Source organism: Dermatophagoides farinae, chromosome 7 (assembly GCF_024713945.1).
Source record: "Dermatophagoides farinae isolate YC_2012a chromosome 7, ASM2471394v1, whole genome shotgun sequence".
Taxonomy (NCBI): domain Eukaryota; kingdom Metazoa; phylum Arthropoda; class Arachnida; order Sarcoptiformes; family Pyroglyphidae; genus Dermatophagoides; species Dermatophagoides farinae.
In genome coordinates, this window is record NC_134683.1 from 1,593,480 (window position 1) to 1,614,559 (window position 21,080).

The 21,080-nt window shown below is 31.0% G+C and overlaps 2 protein-coding genes across 4 annotated transcripts; both read right to left on the reverse strand.

Moving 5' to 3' along the window:
• Positions 1-1,066: 1,066 nt before the first annotated feature.
• LOC124493697 (uncharacterized) lies at positions 1,067-7,006 on the reverse strand. Of its 3 annotated transcripts, none has more exons than XM_075733100.1 (3): positions 6,912-7,006; positions 1,372-6,826; positions 1,067-1,286 (listed from the first exon to the last, which is right to left on the reverse strand). In XM_075733100.1, exon 2 carries the CDS (start codon positions 6,518-6,520, stop codon positions 1,493-1,495), a length of 5,028 nt encoding a protein of 1,675 aa, XP_075589215.1. In that variant the 5' UTR covers positions 6,521-6,826; positions 6,912-7,006; the 3' UTR covers positions 1,067-1,286; positions 1,372-1,492. The 3 variants fall into 3 exon arrangements, with proteins under 3 accessions (XP_075589215.1, XP_075589216.1, XP_075589214.1); XM_075733101.1 differs by having other exon boundaries at positions 1,372-3,556; positions 5,825-7,000; XM_075733099.1 differs by having other exon boundaries at positions 1,372-7,000.
• Positions 7,007-10,519: 3,513 nt separating this feature from the next.
• Positions 10,520-12,267, reverse strand: LOC142597677 (uncharacterized). Its single transcript, XM_075732716.1, has 4 exons — positions 12,200-12,267; positions 11,868-11,892; positions 11,261-11,295; positions 10,520-10,574 (listed from the first exon to the last, which is right to left on the reverse strand). Exons 1-4 carry the CDS (start codon positions 12,265-12,267, stop codon positions 10,520-10,522), a joined length of 183 nt encoding a protein of 60 aa, XP_075588831.1.
• Between the last annotated feature and the right edge of the window lie 8,813 nt (positions 12,268-21,080).

The following is a 21,080-nucleotide window of genomic DNA, read 5'->3' on the forward strand; positions in this document are numbered from 1 at the left end:
ACAATTGATGAATTGTCAACGTTTTGATTTGATTGTATGTCAAATGATTATTGCTCATTTAAATGTTGAATGGTTATGGTTAGTAATGGCACGACGAACATTATTATATCGTTGTTCATGGATAGATTTTATGACCATTGATCATAGTGATGATGAACAAAAATTAGATCGAAAAATACGAAAATATATGAATAAATTTCATCCATTGGTTAATTTCATCACTACTAATGTTTATCTAGTAATCGTTATCATTATGATGACCAATGTAATATTAATTCCATATTATTGTCTACAATATTATCAAAATGGTACAATAAATTTCATTCAATACTTAACATTATTTCTAATGATACCGATCTATATTGATACCGAACAAATGCTTGGACAATTATTTGTTGCAACAAAATTTCAATTATTCACACTTTTATTCTTTAATGGACGTATAAAACGATTGCATTCAATACTATTATCATTGGTTTGTCATGCTGATTATCCAACATATATTTCGGAAAAAATTTTCTGGAATCGTTTTCATAATGAATACATTATTCTACACGATGAAATTAAACAATCAAATGAGACGACAAAAATCATTGTTTTCGGTGTAGAAATAATATCTAAATCAGCAATATTATTATCATGTGTATTCTATAGTTGTCAATCGAAAATGGTTCTTGTTGGATATTTATTTATATTATTTGCAATAATTGGTATTTTCTTTTCGTATGGATTATATTATCAAATTGCATCATTACCAACACATAATGAACAATGTATTCGTGCTTTATCACGATGGTTAGCACGAACACAATGGTCAACAAGATTTATGTTACAAGGAAAATCACGATGGCATAAAAATCATCCAATCAAATGGCGACAATCAATCAAAGCAAATCTATTTGTACAAATGATGACCATTAATCGATTTGGTTATACATGTGGAAATCTATTTGAAATAACTAAATATAAATTCTTTCAATTAATGTTATGGAATTTACCATTTATTTTGATGTTTTATAAACAAATTGCTGGAATCTATTGAATAAACGAACTCAGAACAGGACTGTTTGTTTAAAAGAAAACTTTATTGATGGAATAGAAAAGAACAAAATTGTAATAGATTAAAGTCAGTAATTGTGATATGAGTTGAAGAATAATTTATTGAAGGTTGATTGTTGACCAAAAAATTAAAACCAGAAGACGATTTTGGAAAACGTTGTTATTGATTCGATAGTATACGTGCGACGTGAGAAATGACCAGACCACTTTAAATCAATGGTGAATATCTGAAAAAACATGAAGACCAGAACATGAACACAAGAAAAATAAACTCAAGAAAACACAATACACAAACACGAGCATAATACTCACAAAACGATTCTAAAACTGCACCATCGTTTTTCTTGCGCTTTTATGTTGGCGTTTGTGTCAGCCGATGATGACAGTTCAAGCTCTGTCTTTCTCCGGCTGATGGACCCCTTCAAATAATCCGTTACATATCCTCCCTCCTCTCGAAAGCGGCTTCCAGTGGCGCCAAACGTTGTGCTGGTCGTTCGAATATTCGGTCGCCGGCCTTTACTCGATAAGTTCGGATTACACCACGAGCGTCCGGGATTGTTTCGACAATGTTTCCGGTGGTCCACAATGATACAGGCAATCCTTTGTCCACCAATAGCACCTCATCACCCACTTGAACATATTGATAATGTTTGATATTCTGATGATAATTTCTTAGGCTTTTGAGATATATGTCTCGATACGTTTTCCATGCACCGTCCACCAATCGTTGCGTTCCCCTCCAATACTTTAATAAACAACTTGGTTGTACCCCTCGTCGTGGTGGTGCCAATGATCCGTTACTGCTAGCTCCGTACATCAGGTGATTCGGTGTGACAATGGTTGAATTATCATGTATTAACGGTCTGGCGTTCATTAAGGATTGAATTCGATAAAGCACAAGTCGAACCATCGTGGGTTTAATGTCCTTTTTCCACATTATACTGTAAAATCCCTTCTTCATGGATTTTATAAGCGATTCAAAGAAGCCTCCTCGGAATGGTGCGGCGGGCGTATTGAATCTCCATTGGAAATTGTCTTTCAATACGGTATACGCTTCATTAAACATGTTTCCCAGTCGTTTAAAGTTCGTTCCATTATCTGAATATACTGTGGACGGAACTCTTCTAAGAGCCGCGAATATTTGAAAGGCGTCACATACACATTCGGCTGTCATATTTTCCAATACTTCGAAATGCACCGCCCGTGTGACGCAACACGTGAATATCATTCCAATGGTTTTCGGGTCGGTTTTCAGTTCAAAAATGTCCACTCCGATATGTTCAAAAGGATGACTTCTGTCCAATCGTGTACTGGGAGGATTACCGAGAGATACTTGCAATGGTTTAGCACGTAATTGGCGACATTTAGAGCATCGGTTTTTGATTTTTATGAATTGTTGTCGTGCGCGTGGTGTGAAATACTTCATTCGAAAATTGGCCAATGTATAATTCACCGAACCATGTTCATCATTTTCATGTGTACGTTCCATCAATGCTAACGTAAATTCACATGTCGGCAAAGCAATCGGGTATTTTTCGTCGTAACTCAAATCTGAATTCTCCAGTCGTGTCAAACATCGTACCAGGCCTTGATCATCACAAAATGTTGGAATGTGTTTGTCGAAATGGTCATCCAGGAACCTTCGTTGATTAATTTTGATTAATATGGTCAATTCATTCATAGTTTCATCGATGGATTTTTTCCAATCGTCAGATTGTTGTTGCACAAGCTCGATCCATTGGTTATAAGGTCGTTTGCTATCAAGATCAAATTTAGAAATATCATATTTTTCCGAGGAACCGTTCACCGTCAAACCAACACCAACTACCACATCTTGTAGTTCAATAATATCGTGATAATTTAATCGATGTAACTTCTTCAATTCGTCAACCGTCACTCCTCTAGTGAATGCATCAGCAGGATTGATTTCTCCTCGTATGTGTCGAATATCACTGATTTTTGATTTTATGTTGAACAAATGGACGGCCACAGGATACGGATATTTGTTCATGTCTTCTTCTAAACGTTTTACGTTATCCATGGAATCAGAGAACAATATTATGTGTCGAGCATTCACGAGATCTCCCAATGTTTTGGCTGTATTGGCACCGGCCGACAACGCCAAGAGCTCAGCACTTACAATCTTTCGTGGTTTGATCAATTTGGATTTGGCATAGATTAACGTTAGCTGCTGACCATTTGTTAGATAGCTTGCGATACCAATTGCATGTTGACTTGCATCGACAAACACCATTAAATCGAATTCTTCTACTGACTTGTCAAATATCCGACGGGGAAAACTGAATTGATCCAATTCTTTGATTTCGTGAATAATTTTCCGAGCTTTCTTCTGTAGATCTGGACTTAAGGGATCATCCCATTCGTAGCCCAATTTCCATGATTCATGTATCATCATTTTCAGCTTCAAGGTCGTTGCCAACACAAATCCGAATGGGTCGTAAATCGATGCGTGATACTTTAACAAAGCCCGTTTTGTGATGTTTCCGCCATCAGTAAATTCGGGAATCAACACCCGCATTTGATCATCCTCGGTCCATTCTACGCCTAAGACCTTGGTTTCGGCAAGTCCATCACCCCAACGATCATTAAGGGCTTTGTCCGATGACCGCCACTTCCTCAACATCATTGATGCTTCAGCAAAGATCATCTGGCTATCACATTTTATCTGTTCAACTTCGCGTTGATTGTTGGCGGAAAATATCAGGTCATCGACATACAGTCCATTAATTATCGCGTTCACCGTTTGAGGATATTTGGATCGATACTGTTTTAGATGATGCATCACCACTGCGTATAAAATGAACGGACTTGAAGAAAGGCCGAACGGCAGCCGATTGAACTGGTAACAAACCGTGTTTTCGTCATTATCGATCCATAAAAACTTGACAAACTTTTTATGTTCAGGTTGTATTGCGATGTTGTGAAAGGCAGATTTTATGTCACTGATCACTGCCATGGTCTGCAAGCGGAAGAACAACAATGAGCGGATGATATACCAAGCTGTCACGCCTTTGAAAATGGCCTTGTTAAGTGGTTGTGTTCCGTTCGAGGCATTAAATACGATTCGCATTTTCGTGGTGTTTTTATCATTGCGTGTGACCACAAAATGTGGCATATGGTATCCGTCATCGGGGTTGATTGCCACTTGTTCAACAATTTTATTTTGGACCAAATCGTCTATCAATTCTTGATATCCGGTTCGTCTTTCGTTTGTCATGTGTTTTACCATGCTCCACAACTGTTTCTTGGCCGCATCGAAATTTGGTTGAACTTTCACATTTGGGATAAACGGCAATTTTACTGAATATCTTTTTTCTTGTTGGTCGTACTTGACACTATCGCCGGTACAATAGTTTTCCAGGAATTTTTCCATGGCTTCTTTGTCTTCATCCTCGATGTCCACATCCAGTGCCGGTTCCACCGATAACGATTGATCGTAGCTCAACAGTACATTCGTTCGATTGGTCACCCCAAAGACTACCCAACCCATTGTCGTACGTTTAGCGATAACGTCATGCATTACTCGTCGTTCATCTGGAAGCTGAATCTTGTTGATGTTGTCAAGTCCAATTAACATGTCAACCGGACGTTGTTCGTCTTGGAAATCAATACCTTGTTGTCGTAGCTGTTTTTGCACGTCGATAGGAATACAATGAAACTGCAATTGGTCCAATTTATCGTTCAGTCGAAACCCGAGATTCTCGTGTTGTCCGCCCCACGTTGGCATCTCTATATGTACCATTTGATGACCAGTGGCAGTTGGTTTAGCGTTGCTTAAGGTGTCCATGAAAATTGGTTCAGCTCTGGATGCAACAAGATTCCATTCGTGTGCCACCTTGGAAGAGATGAACGAGGTCCCGGCTCCATCGTCAAACACAACTCGTATTTTTCGTCCATTAATTGTGGTAGTCAATGTTTTATGAAGACTTCGGCCAGCTGGTATCAATAACGTCGGTTGACTTGAGCTTTCTGAAGCTTCATTATTAGCGTTCGATGATGTTGGCATGGTTGGCGTTAACACACTTGGTTGATTATGTCGAAAACAAAACTGTGACGCATGTCTTCGCTGGCAGTGATTGCACTTCAGTATTTTTGGACACTCCCGGCCATTATGTCCACTTTCACCGCAACCAAAGCATAGTCGATTTGTAAACAAGAACTGCCGTCGGGCATCACCAGATAGTTTACATTCGTCAGTTTTATGATCACCATCTTGAAAGAAACACTTGTTGTTGGTTGTCATCATCACATTGTTGATGGGACGTCTGATCATCGATCGAGGCTTATCAGCCGTCGTCCATGGATTTTCGTCGAGCCGGCCACTTATGGCTGCTTTTCTCGCCGCACCGCGTTCGAGAAATTCTTCTAGCTGTGCTAGTTTTATTTTGTGGTCACCATCGATTTGTTGTTGATATACATCATCTACCTTGTACAATATATACGTCGTCATATTGTAATCTTCATGTAGCAGATTGGATGCGGCTAATGTATCACGAATTATTACCACTGTTTCCAGCCAGGTCGTCCAATCTTTGACGGTTGCTCTCTGTGACAAATGCGGTAACAATTTGATTTTATTTTTTAATGCTGGAATGATTTGATGTTCCGATGCGTAAAAATCATCGAGCTTTTTCAATGCATCTTCAATGCCTGCTTCGTTACGAATTACTCTGTTCAACAAATACCGGTGATGATTAGGCAGCAGATCTTGGATTTCGGTTAACTTGTTTAATCGTCCTTGAATTTGTGGATTTTTGATGATATAATGTAGTATGTCATGTCGAAATTTATAATAGTCGATGGGATCGCCATTGAATTTTGCTAATTTTTTCTTTTCGATCTTGACTCTGAACTCATCGCCACGTTGTGCGGTGGTATAACTGTTGATGCTGCCCTGCGATCGATTGGATGATACTGATTGCTGTTCGATTTTTTCCTTCCATTCGTATAGTTTCTCAAGCCAGTTGTTGTGATGGACATCCGAGAATGGAAATTTTCTTTCTGTATGCTTGATGAGTTCACATGCTTCTTCCAGATCTTTCCAATTTGGTGAAAACGACATTTCTTCTTCCATGGTCAAGACGGCGGATTGCAACTTTTCTACTGCTTTAGCGTAGCTGAACATTTGATCTACTTTCGATTGATAGCTAAACAGCTGAGCTAAGGCGGCTTTATCCGGTGACTCTTCATTGATTAGTTCAGCTGCTAGTTCGTTGAATTCAATGTACAATACCTCGACACCGCACAAATCTATTGGTTTTCGAAGTTTGAATACTTTTAATAACCACATGTCGATCTTCATTGTCATTGCGTTTACACGAGAATTGGTATTCATGTACTCGTCATCCACGATAGTGTCGTCGTTGCTGGTGTTGCCATTACTGTGATCAGTTTTGTTTGACGCGGTCTCTGTTGTCTTTTTTTGTTGTCCTTTGGCCATTGGTTGTCTTAGCTTCGAGCTGATGTTTTTTGGTGCTGATAACGAAATGTAACAGAAAAAACGAAAACGAACTCAGAACAGGACTGTTTGTTTAAAAGAAAACTTTATTGATGGAATAGAAAAGAACAAAATTGTAATAGATTAAAGTCAGTAATTGTGATATGAGTTGAAGAATAATTTATTGAAGGTTGATTGTTGACCAAAAAATTAAAACCAGAAGACGATTTTGGAAAACGTTGTTATTGATTCGATAGTATACGTGCGACGTGAGAAATGACCAGACCACTTTAAATCAATGGTGAATATCTGAAAAAACATGAAGACCAGAACATGAACACAAGAAAAATAAACTCAAGAAAACACAATACACAAACACGAGCATAATACTCACAAAACGATTCTAAAACTGCACCATCGTTTTTCTTGCGCTTTTATGTTGGCGTTTGTGTCAGCCGATGATGACAGTTCAAGCTCTGTCTTTCTCCGGCTGATGGACCAATTTAACTATTCAATTATAAATTTTACATAATGCCTACAATTCAATCAAATCGAAATGTAATTTCATCATTTTTCTGGCAAAAATATACCAATGGATCACTTGTAGAAATGTTATTGAATGATTTTTTCTGGATGAAATGGTTTTTATTTCGATTGAATATATCATTAAATGATTATTATCATCATCGGATACGAAAAACATATGAAACATTTAAACCAACCATATGGATTATACCGATTTCATGGTCATTTCTAATATTGACAATAATAATGTTTTTATGGCCATTGAATACACCATCAACCGAGCTTAAATTCTATGAACAAATTTTACGATTACAGAGTAGTGATTTGATAACATTTCAATTTTTCATCATTTGCATCATGGTTGAATTGGTATGTTTTTTTCATCTAGAAGAGATAATCAAATATCGTAGTAGATTTTTAGATTTTTTGATTATCGATCTGGCAAAATATGAACCAAAAATCAACATTGAAACACGACAATTTATGATCAATTTTTATTTTATGGAAAAATTTATAACCATTTTCATTGCATTGAATTTAATCGTAATCGCAATGTGTGGTATGCCATATTTTTATTGGTGTATAATCGATTACTATCGAAATGATCAAATTATCATCAATGAATTTCTGTACCTTTTAATACATTCATTATTATGGTCAATTGAAACACTATATGTAGCCGGTTTTTTTCTCATTTCAGGTGGATCATTTTTATTCTGTTTGATTTATTTCAAAAAACGGATACAATTCTTATATAACATTCTGTTACCATTACAAAATGATAAATCATCATATTTTAGTCAACAATTGTATTGGAATTATTTCCATAATGAATATACAATTCTTTATGATGAAATTTATAGACTAAATAAATCATTGAAAAATCTACTATTAGTAATTGATATTCTGTCAAAAACAGCAATAATAATTACATGTGTATTCTATAGTCAACAAATTCAAATAAAATTTATGAATACATTGATCATATTGGCATCGATTTCAACATTTGCCGCTGCCAATATATTATATTCATTCATATCAATAATACCAACATATAATGATAAATGTTCACGATCCATATTACAATGGTTGGCTAGAATACAATATACCATACGATTGATGCAAAAACAACAAAATAAATTTCATACCTATTAATACACAATTATTGATGTGGCGTAAATCATTAAAATCAAATTTGTTCGTACAAACAATGAACAATAATCGACTTGGATTTACATGTGGACATTTTTTCCATATAAATAGATATAAATTTTTTGAATTATTATTATTGAATATACCATTGATTATTATGTTTTATAAACATGTTTCTTCCTATATTCATTATTGATTGGCCATCAATCAATCAATGTATTTATTATGTTGAGTAATTAAAATTTCAATTTTTTTTAATACCAATATTAGTATTGACTTTTTTCCCTTTTTTTTCTGTTCTTGGTTTGGCCCAAATTTTATTGTTTTACAATTATGGTTTGTTTGATATATATCACCTAGGAAACATTCATTTGATTCTCTTGAATATATATGATGATTAAATTTCGAAAAGTTTTCGTTAATTAATCACCACAAATTATCATTAAAATATGATGATGATGTAATATCGAGTAATGTTGAAATGGCAAAAACAAAAAAAAAATACATTCATCTAGCAAAAAAAAAGAGTTGTTCATTCATTTCTGAAACAAGAATCGAAATTATTTCAATAAAACAGTTACAACTGCCTAATCATTAGGCTTTTCAGATCATCATCATAAATGATATTGATATTGAAAAAAATTGAAATTGAAACTTTTTTTTTTAGTTTTGAGAAACGACAAACCAACAAACATGTCAATCATTCAAAATATTATCAAACGAAATTTGTGCTTATCATTGTTACGACAAAATGATAATGGATTAATTACACGAATATTTACTGAAGATCTGATGATGGTCAGATTGATAACATTTAGAATGAATTTTTCATTAATTGATTATCGTTATCATCGAATAACATTAAAATATAAAACATTCAAACCGGCAATGGTCATGACACCAATATCATGGATTATGATCACAATATTTTTATCATTAATTTTTTGGCCAAATAATCGATTATTAATCACTGCGAAACATCATGAAGAAATGTTCAAAACACCAGCAATGGATTTATTATTTATTCAAATGGTCATTATGTACACTTTTTTAGAAATGTTATGGTCATTTTTCATGAATGAAGTATTGATGTATCGTTCACCATGGATAGATCTTTTAGCCATTGATATACCGATACAAGAGAAAAAATTGGATAATAAAATGCGACAAAATTTAATCAATTTCATTATAATAATAAACTTCATGACAACAATATTGTTTTTGATCATGATGATCATAATGTTTTACATTGGTATACTTATGAATTATTGGTACTTGCCATTTTATTTGGATAGCCGTTTAACATTGATACAATATATAACCGGTTTTCCATCAACATTTTTGTTTGCAATCGATGTTATTTATACGTTTGCTCAATTTGTTACATCAGCCAAATTGTTTCTATTCTATTTATTGTTTTTTTCGTGTCGAATTAAACAATTGTATCGCATTTCACGATCATTAATCAATAGATCATTTTATTCATACAATTTAGCTAAAAAAATATTCTGGCAACAATTTTTTCGTGAATACATTATTCTTTATTCACAAATGGTTCGTTTGAATCGATCAGTTAAAGTGATTTTAATGTTTATGGAAATAACGACAAAATCATTTGTAATGATTTGCTGTGTTTATTTCAGTAAACAATCTACAGTGACCGTTGTCAATAGTATATTTATATTGATGGCAATAATAACATATATTTTCACAAATTTTTCATATTCACGTATAGCCCGTATACCTGAATACAATAAAAAATGTGTACAATATTTATTCCAATGGTTAGCACGATCACAATTTCACAATACAAAGGTGAATGTTTCAATCAAACGAATGGTTGAACTACGGGCAATAATCAAATCAAATCTATTCGTACAGACAATGACCAATAATCAACTTGGTTTCACATGTGGCCATTTATTCTACATAACTAAATACAAATATAATGAATTGATCTTGATGAATATACCATTAATATTGATGTTCTATAAACAAGTTTCAAATTTAGATTAGATTAGGATTCATTGCAAAAAAAAATAATTTCATTAAAAACATAAATCACCCAGGAAACGTTAATGATTCTTTTGAATACGGTGATTAAATTTTAATTTCAAGGCATACAAACAAAACAATTTAATGTATTCACTACAGAAATGTTTTATTTTTGTTCGTTTATTCTTGAGACATGTATAAAACTTTTTGACAACAAACCAAAGAAAAATGTCATTAATATCAGTCGTTAAAATATCAAATGATTATTGTAGTTTTTTTTCAAACAAAAAAAAATTCATTATCACAATGAATAATCATTTGGCAAATTAATTAATTTTCTTGAATTTTGAAAAACTTATAAAAACTGAATAACTTAAATGTTCTGCTACAACTTGATTTCACACGCTGTCGTTTGTTTGACTTAAATAAAAGTATTTTAAACATGTCTTTAATTCTCAAAATTACCAAGCGAAATCTAAGCTTATCATTGCCGCGGCAAAATTATAATGGATTAATCACAAGAATGTTCAACGAAGAGTTGATGCTGACCATATTGTTGACATTCAGATTGAATTTTTCGCTATCTGATTACTACTTTCATCGATTATCAATCAATTTTAAGACATTCAAACCGGCATTCGTCATAACAACAATTTCATGGCTAACTATTTCTTTTTTTTCATCATTGGTTTTCTGGCCAAATAATCAGTTATTTATCACTATAAAACATTATGAAGAAATGTTTAAAACACCAGCATTGAATTTATTATTTAGCCAATTGGCTATCACGTATACGATCATGGAATATCCATCTTTCTTTTTAATGAAAGAAACATTGATGTATCGTTGTCCATTGATAGATTTATTGGCGGTCGATATACCGATTCAGGAAAAAAAATTCTCTACTAAAATGCGTCAAAATTTGATCAAATTCTTTGTAATAATAAATTTCATAGCAACAATAACCTATTTGAATATAATTATCTTAATGTTTACAATTAGTATCCTTATGAATTATTTGTACCTGCCATTTTATCTGGATAATCGCATAACAATGATACAATTTACAACTTGTTTTCCATCATCATTGTTAATGACAATGAATACTATATTCACAACTGCTCAATTATGTACATCAGGAAAATTATTCCTTTTCTATTTACTGTTCTTCACATATCGTATCAAACAATTGTACAGGATTTCTTGGTCGATATTCAATACATCATTTTATTTATCATATATGGCTAAAAAAAGATTCTGGTTTCAATTCTTTCGTGAATACATTATTTTGTATGACACAGTTGCTCGATTAAATCGATCAGTCAAAGTAGCTTTATTGAGCCTTGAATTAATAAACAAATCGGCTGTTATATTTGGTTGTGTATTTTACAGTAAACAAACTAGAATGTCCGTTGTTAACGTTGCATTTATAATATCTGCAATAGTAGCATTTATTTTCACCAATTTTACATATTCACGCATAGCCCGTATACCTGAATACAATAAAAAATGTGTACAATATTTATTCCAATGGTTAGAACGATCACATTTTCAGAATAAAAGATTGGATGCTTCAATCAAACGAATGGTTGAATTACGGGCAATAATCAAATCAAATCTATTCGTACAGACAATGACCAATAATCGACTTGGTTTCACATGTGGCCATTTATTCTACATAACTAAATACAAATATAATGAATTGATCTTGATGAATATACCATTGATATTGATGTTTTATAAACAAATTTCAAATTTAGATTAGATTAACATTCATTCAAAGAAAATCATTTTAATAAAAGTTCTATAACATTTTTTTGCGTCAACTTTTTTGAATTCTTAGTATTTGATGTCAATTTTAATAATTTTTCTTAATTTATCTGAAAACCATTCAAAAACACGTTTTGATCATCTAAATTAACTTATTTACCGAATTCGATAATTGTTATCCGAAATAGTGAAGTTCTTGCCTCCTACCCCCGATATGACATTGATAACCATGGAAACAAAAAAAAAAATTTTTGAAAATCAAACAAGATCATTGATTTTGACAATGTTCTAGAATCTAGATCAGTCATTCTCAACCACTGTGCCGCGGCACTTTTGTGTGCCGCGAAATTCTAAGATTGTGCCGCCAAATTTTAGATTTAATAAAATGAAAATATTTTTTGTTTTGATACATTTGAATATTATGGCAATCCTGAATCAAAAACATGTACTTCGATTAGTCAAATATCTATTAATAGTTGTGCGAATTGTTTGTAGTGGAACCAACATAGGAAAAATAAGTATAATTAAACAAACAAATAAAAGCAATTCTTCTTTAAACAATTTTTTATTAATCAATGTTTTACAAAAAGTGCTAGATTCTAGAAATGGCAAGTCCAAACTAACACGACCAGTTCAGAATTCAAAATCGAGAAAATAACAAATCCAAACTAACACGATCAGTTCAGAATTCAAAATTCACAATCGAGAAAATGGCAAATCCAAACTAACACGACCAGTTCAGAATTCAAAATTCACAATCGAGAAAATGGCAAATCCAAACTAACACGACCAGTTCAGAATTCAAAATTCACAATCGAGAAAAAGGCAAATCCGACCTAACACGATCAGTACAAAATCAAGAAAATAACAAATCCAACCTAACACGACCAGTTCAGAATCGAGATAATAACAAATCCAAACTAACACGATCAGTTCAGAATTCAAAATTCACAATCGAGAAAATGGCAAATCCAAACTAACACAACCAGTTCAGAATTCAAAATTCACAATCGAGAAAAAGGCAAATCCGACCTAACACAACCAGTTCAGAATCGAAAAAATAACAAGTCCAAACTAAAACGACCAGTTCATCTTCAATGGCAGAACATCCGATACATATCGAATTAATTAAATGTAACAAACATTATTTAACTCTGAATCTTGGAAAACACAATTCATCATTGAAAATAATTTTTAATGAATCTAAAAAACGGTATAGAAACCAACCAATTCTGGTAACTAATTCCAATAACTAACCATCTGAACTGCTCGTGTTAGGATGGATTTGTTATTTTCTCGATTCTGAACTAGTCGTGTTAGTTTGGATTTGCCATTTTTTGATTTTGAATTCTGAACTGGTCGTGTTAAGTTTGACTTGTTATTTTTTTTATTTTGAATTTTGAATTCTGAACTGGTCGTCTTAGGTTGGATTTGTTATTTTCTCGATTCTGAACTGATTGTGTTAGGTTGGATTTATTTTCTCGATTCTGAACTGATCGTGTTAGGTTGGATTTGTTATTTTCTCGATTCTGTATTTTGAATTCTGAACTGCTCGTGTTAGGTTGGATTTGTTATTTTCTCGATTCTGAACTAGTCGTGTTAGTTTGGATTTGCCATTTTTTTGATTTTGAATTCTGAACTGGTCGTGTTAAGTTTGACTTGTTATTTTTTTTATTTTGAATTTTGAATTCTGAACTGGCCGTGTTAGTTTGGACTTGTCATTTTCTCTATTTTGAATTTGGAATTCTGAACTGGTCGTGTTAAGTTTGACTTGTTATTTTTTTTTATTTTGAATTTTGAATTCTGAACTGGCCGTGTTAGTTTGGACTTGTTATTTTCTCGATTCTGAACTGGTCGTGTTAGGTTGGATTTGTTATTTTCTCGATTCTGAACTAGTCGTGTTAGTTTGGATTTGCCATTTTTTTGATTTTGAATTCTGAACTGGTCGTGTTAAGTTTGACTTGTTATTTTTTTTATTTTGAATTTTGAATTCTGAACTGGTCGTCTTAGGTTGGATTTGTTATTTTCTCGATTCTGAACTGATCGTGTTAGGTTGGATTTGTTATTTTCTCGATTTTGTATTTTGAATTCTGAACTGGTCGTTTTAAGTTTGACTTGTCATTTTCTCGATTGTGAACTGGTCGTGTTAGGTCGGATTTGCCTTTTTCTCGATTGTGAATTTTGAATTCTGAACTGGTCGTGTTAGTTTGGACTTGTCATTTTCTCGATTGTGAATTTTGAATTCTGAACTGATCGTGTTAGGTTGGATTTGTCATTTTCTCGATTCTGAACTGGAATAAACGAATTAACAACAAATACGCTACATACTGTTATTTTTGTAGTACATATTATATATTATTTTATTTAGCACATTTAAAATCATTATCATAATCATTTTATACAGTGCTTTTTCTTTGTGTGCCGCCAAATTTTGAAATCGTAAAATGTGTGCCGCAACAAAAAAAAGGTTGAGAATCACTGATCTAGATCAATATCGAAAACATTGTGGGTTGAAGCAATAAAAAAAATTCCTCGTAAAACAAGGTTGACAGCAATTGAAGTTAACGGAAAAAAAGCTAAAATTAATTACAAAAAAGTTGATTCATTCAATACCTTTTTGTTTGGTGGAGCAATTATTTCCCAATTTCTTTAAAGTTCCAATTAAAGAATAAAATTCGGTAGAATTCTGTCAATAAAATCAGTAAAAGTTTGAGATAAATTGCAATTGTATTTTTTTTAAATTAACATTTCTATTGAATTATAGAATAATAACTGAAATAATATGGCAAATCAACACATTTCATAATTCAGCATTTCATTTTCATACAGGTTTTTCTCATTTACGATCAAAGTTAGTTTGTTTGAATTTAAAAATTAAATTGTACGATTCCATCTACAATAATCATGTCACCCATTTTAAACATTATTATTAGAAATCTGGACTTTTCATTTATGCGACGAAATGATAATGTATCAATCATGGAAATGTTATCAGATGACTTTATTCTGTTAAAATTGTATAGTTTTCGAATGCATTTTTTATTGGCTGATTATCGTGATCATCGAATCAAGAAAACATATGAAACATTCAAACCATCAATATGGATTACGATTCATTCGTGGACATTTATTCTACTAATCACATCTATTGTTATTTGGCCAGAAAATGATTTCATTATGGACTGCAAATTCTATGAACAAATGTTAAATGTTCAAAGATTTGATTTGATAATTCTCGAAATTATTGTTTTAAGTCTGATTGAAGAATGGTTATGGTTATTTTTTTTTAAAGAAGCAATAACATATAGCTGTCGTTATCTAGATTTCTTGGCCTTTGATCTTTCTGAAGATAGAACAAAAATTGATTTAAAAATGAAAAGATATCTAATTCGATATCATTCAATCATGAAATTCATCACTACATTAATCTATTTCACGGTTATTTTATGGTCGATGTTTCTATGCATAATGCTTCTCTATTCTATTTTTTTCTCATATTTGGATGACAATATTTATTTCATTCAATTTATCACTAGTATTCCAATTTCGATTCTAATTTGTACTAATATCATATACATGTCTGGTCAATTTTTCATTTCTGGTACATTTTTTTTATTTTTTCTCATATTATTTCGTGAAAAAATCAAACAATTAAAAAATTTATCATCAACATTACTGCAATATCACGCCAATGTATCACAATATATTGTTAAAAGAATATTCTGGAATCAATTTTATTTTGAATACATTATTCTTTATGGAAAAATTTCACGTTTAAATGAATCGGCAAAAGTTATTCTCTTAGCCATGGAAATGATAGCTAAATCAGCAATAATGATGTCCTGTGTGTTTTATAGTCAACAAATCAAAATGGTCGAATCGAATATATTTCTGGTGGCCATTTTAATTATTGTTTTTCTTTATATCAACATTATGTATTTGCGTATTTCCATTCTGCCAACATATAATGAACAATGTCTTCAATCCATATTACGATGGCTGATACGATCACAATGGCGTGAAAGATTTTCAGTTGTGCAACCGAAACAATCTACATTTCATGATCATATTGTTCAACGGATTCATTGGCGACAAACATTGAAATCAAATTTATTCATCCAGGCAATGGCCAATAATCGACTTGGTTTCACTTGTGGCCATATGTTTCATATTAATAAATATAAATTTACAGAATTGATATTGTTGAATATACCGTTTGTTCTGATGTTATATAAACATGTTTCACGTTGATTAAAAATCGAATTTTATTGTGAATAAATTGTAGTCAAATTGTTAACTCATCAGTCAAACATCCAGACAGGTCTTGATTTGAATAAAAATTTTTTCGCATTTGAATGGTGATGATCGATAACATGATTATCCTTAATTTATGAATAAAATTCTCTCAAATTATTGAATAAACAAAATCTTTTCCACTCATAAACGATTGATTTTTTTTATTCTATTCTTCGTAACATTTACTTAAATTATTGTATTGTTTTATTTTATCAGTTCATAATTATCAAAAAATATGTGTCGTTTGTATTCTATCAATAAAATTATTTATCATTTGTTTTTATTATTGGGAATGGTAAAAACAAAATTTTCATTCATTTTGAATGAATGAAAATGAAAAAAGAAAATTTCCATCATTATAAAGAATATTCACCATGATACAATGATTGATGAGTGCAAATTTTTTTGTAAAAAAGCAAAATCCATGGTGTATTCAACATGATTAATTCTATAAATTTATATTTATTAATATGAAATAATGGACCACATGTGAAACAATTTTTAACTTTTATTAAAATGATTATTTTTTTTGAATGAATGTTAATCTAATCTAAATTTGAAATTTGTTTATAGAACATCAATATCAATGATATATTCATCAAGATCAATTCATTATATTTGTATTTAGTTATGTAGAATAAATGGCCACATGTGAAACCAAGTTGATTATTGGTCATTGTCTGTACGAATAGATTTGATTTGATTATTGTCCGTAATTCAACCATTCGTTTGATTGAAGCATCCAATCTTTTATTCTGAAATTGTGATCGTGATAACCATTGAAGTAAATATTGATTACATTTTCTATTGTATTCAGGTATACGGGCTATACGTGAATATGCAAAATTGGTGAAAATAAATGCTACTATTGCAGATATTATAAATGCAACGTTAACAACGGACATTCTAGTTTGTTTACTGTAAAATACACAGCCAAATATGATAAACGATTTGTTTATTAATTCAATGCTCAATAAAGCTATTTTGGCTGATCGATTTAATCGAGCAACTGTGTCATACAAGATAATGTATTCATGGAAGAATTGAAACCAGAATCTTTTTTTAGCCAAATATGATGAATAAAATGATGCATTGAATATCGACCATGAAATCCTGCACAATTGTTTGATACGATATGTGAAGAACAATAAATAGAACAGGAATAATTTTCCTGATGTACATAATTGAAAAGCTAATGATATAACTTTCATTACAAGTAACATTGATAATAGAAAACAAGTTGAAAATTGTATCATTGTAATGCGATTATCCAAATAAAATGGCAAGTACAAATAATTCATAATGATACTAAATGAAAATATTAAGATGATCAAATTCAAATAGGTTATTGTTGTTATGAAATTTATTAATACAAAGATTTTGTTTAAATTTTGTCGCATTTCAGTAGTGAATTTTTTTTCATGAATTGGTATATCGACCGCCAATAAATCTATCCATGGAGAATGATACATCAAAGCTTCTTTCATGAAAAATGACCATAACATTTCTAAAAAAGTGTACATCATGACCAATTGACTAAATAATAAATTGAAGCAACGAAAAAAAAAATCTATTATTGCATTGATTTGAATAAAAAATTTTTTTTTCTTAGATTTTAATATTGTTGATTATTCATTGTTATTACAAGTAGATGGATAACTACATTATAAAAAGGTGAAGATAAAAGAAAGGGTAAAAAAATAAAAATAAAACATTTCTATAGTGAATACAGTAATAAAGCGGCGGTTACAATGAACGATCAAAACAACGCTAATTGGGGGCCATCTTAACATGCAGTTGTCCCCCATTTTGAGGAGTAAAACATATTTTTCCCGAAAAATTTTTTTATTCACCGAATTCCAAAATTGTTATCCAAAATATTCAAGTTCTTCTTTCATACCACCCATCCAAAATGACATTGATAGCCATGGAAACAAAACAGAATTTTTTCAAAAATCAAACAAAAAATTTCCTAATGATCAATGATTTTGGCAATGTTTTAGATCGATATCGTAAACATTGTGGGTAGAAGTAATAAAAAATAGTTCCTCTTAAAAATCGAACGAAAAAAAAACAAAAAATCAATGAAAAAATACGAATTTATTCAATACATTTTGGTTTGGTAGTGCAATTATTTTTCAGTTTTTTTCCCGATTCGATTTTGAAAGTTTCCATCAGAGAATAAAATTCCATAGAATTTTGTTAATAAAATCATCAGTAAAAGCTTGAGATAAATTGCAATTTCATTTTTTATTTTTTTCAAAATATTACTTATTCTATCGAATTATAGAATAATAACTGAAATAATATGACAAATCAACTCATTTCATTATTCAACATTTCATTTTTATTCAGGTTTTTCTTATTTACGATCAAATTTAGTTTGAATTCATATTAAATAGTACGATTCCATCTACAATAATCATGTCATCCATCTTAAACGTTATCATAAGAAATCTTAGTTTTACATTTATGCGACGAAATGATGATGTATCAATCATGGAAATGTTATCAGATGATTTGATTCTGTTAAAATTATATAGTTTTCGAATGAATTTTTCATTGGCTGAATATCGTAATCATCGAATCAAGAAAACATATGAAACATTCAGACCATCAATATGGATTACGATTCATACATGGACATTCATTCTATTAATCACATCTATTATTATTTGGCCGGAAAATGATTTCATTTTGGATTACAAATTCTATGAACAAATGCTAAATGTTCAAAGATTTGATTTGATAATGATGGAAGTTATTGTTTTGAGTCTGATTGAAGAATGGTTATGGTTATTTTTTTCAAAGGAAGCAATAACATATAGTTGCCGTTATCTAGATTTCTTGGCCTTTGATCTTTCCGACGATAAAACAAAAATTGATTTAAAAATGAAACGATATCTAATTCGATATCATTCAATCACAAAATTCATTACTACATTCATCTATTTCACGGTTATTTTATGGTCGATGTTTCTATGCATAATGTTTCTCTATTCTACTTTTTTCTCATACTTGGATGACAATATTTATTTCATTCAATTTATCACTAGTATTCCAATTTCGATTCTAATTTTTATTAATATCATATACATGTCGGGTCAATTTTTCATTTCTGGTACATTTTTTTTATTTTTTCTCATATTATTTCGTGAAAAAATCAAACAATTAAAAAATTTATCATCAACATTACTGCAATATCACGCCAATGTATCACAATATATTGTTAAAAGAATATTCTGGAATCAATTTTATTTTGAATACATTATACTTTATAGAAAAATTTCACGTTTAAATGAATCAGCAAAAGTTATTCTCTTAGCCATGGAAATGATAGCTAAATCAGCAATAATGATGTCCTGTGTGTTTTATAGTCAACAAATCAAAATGGTCGAATCGAATACATTTCTCGTAACCATTTTCATTATTGTTTTTCTATATGTCAACATTATGTATTTACCTATTGCTATTCTGCCTACATATAATGAACAATGTCTCCAATCCATATTACGATGGCTGATACGATCACAATGGCGGCATAAATTTTCAGATGTACAACAGAACAAACAATCGACATTTTATGCTCGTATTGTTCAACGGATTCGATGGCGACAAACATTGAAATCAAATTTATTCATCCAGGCAACGGTCAATAATCGACTTGGTTTCACTTGTGGACATATGTTTCATATAAATAAATTTAAATTTACCGAATTGATAATGTTGAATATACCGTATATTCTGATGTTATATAAACATGTTACACGTTGATTGAAAATCGATTCTACTTTTGGTTGAATTCTACTTGCATTGTCAATATTGATATAGCATAATTTTCAACAACAGTACCATTATCTTTAATTTTAAATATAAAATTTAAATTGAATGTCATTAGAGTTTTATTTGAAAAAAAAACAAAATAAAATAAATTGCTGATTTTAGGCAATAACAATAAAAAAAAAATCAGTTTTTTCATAGAAATGTCAAAAATCATATGAAATGAAACACCTTTTTATTTACGGTGAATTGGTGTGAATCGAATGCTATTCATTTATAACGTGTCATATAATGACGTCAATACGTTTTAAGGTGAATTTGATAACATTGATGATTTTCATATTCCAGATTTTATTTTCGATTCAAAAATCCGAATAAAGTGGTTAGTATTGATATGGATTTGAATATATCAAGTAACTCGACATGATAAAAAATGACTCGTCCATTCAACAAAGTTTCCAAAAATAATATAGGAATCGAAGATATTCTTCGGGATGGATTTCATTCATGGAAACGTTATGTATTTCGTGTGGATTATTCTATTCAAGATTATCGCCGCCGAACAATACAATGGAATTATTCGACATTTAAAATGGCTATTCGTATCTTATTAAATGCATGGATTTCAACGATATTTTTAGCAATACTTGGTATACGTCTCGATAATCATTTAACTATCAATACCAATGCAATTGAAAAAATGTTAAATTCACAACGTTTGGATCTAATAGCCTTACAATATGCTATTGTATTTGCATTACTTGAATGGCAATGGATAAGATTATTTTATGGAATGTTCAAATATCGTTCATCATGGAATGAATTCTTTATTGATAATCTACCATATGTTGATAATCAATTACGAAATGATTGTCGAAAATATCTTATCGATTTTTACGTCGTATCAAATATGTTTAGTAGAATAACTTTTAAAATTTCAAAATTATTAATGCTTTTAACCAATTTACTATACATCTATGGTACAATAATTCTTCATCGTGATGGCCATATTGATCTCATACAATCGATTATTTCGATAATTCTG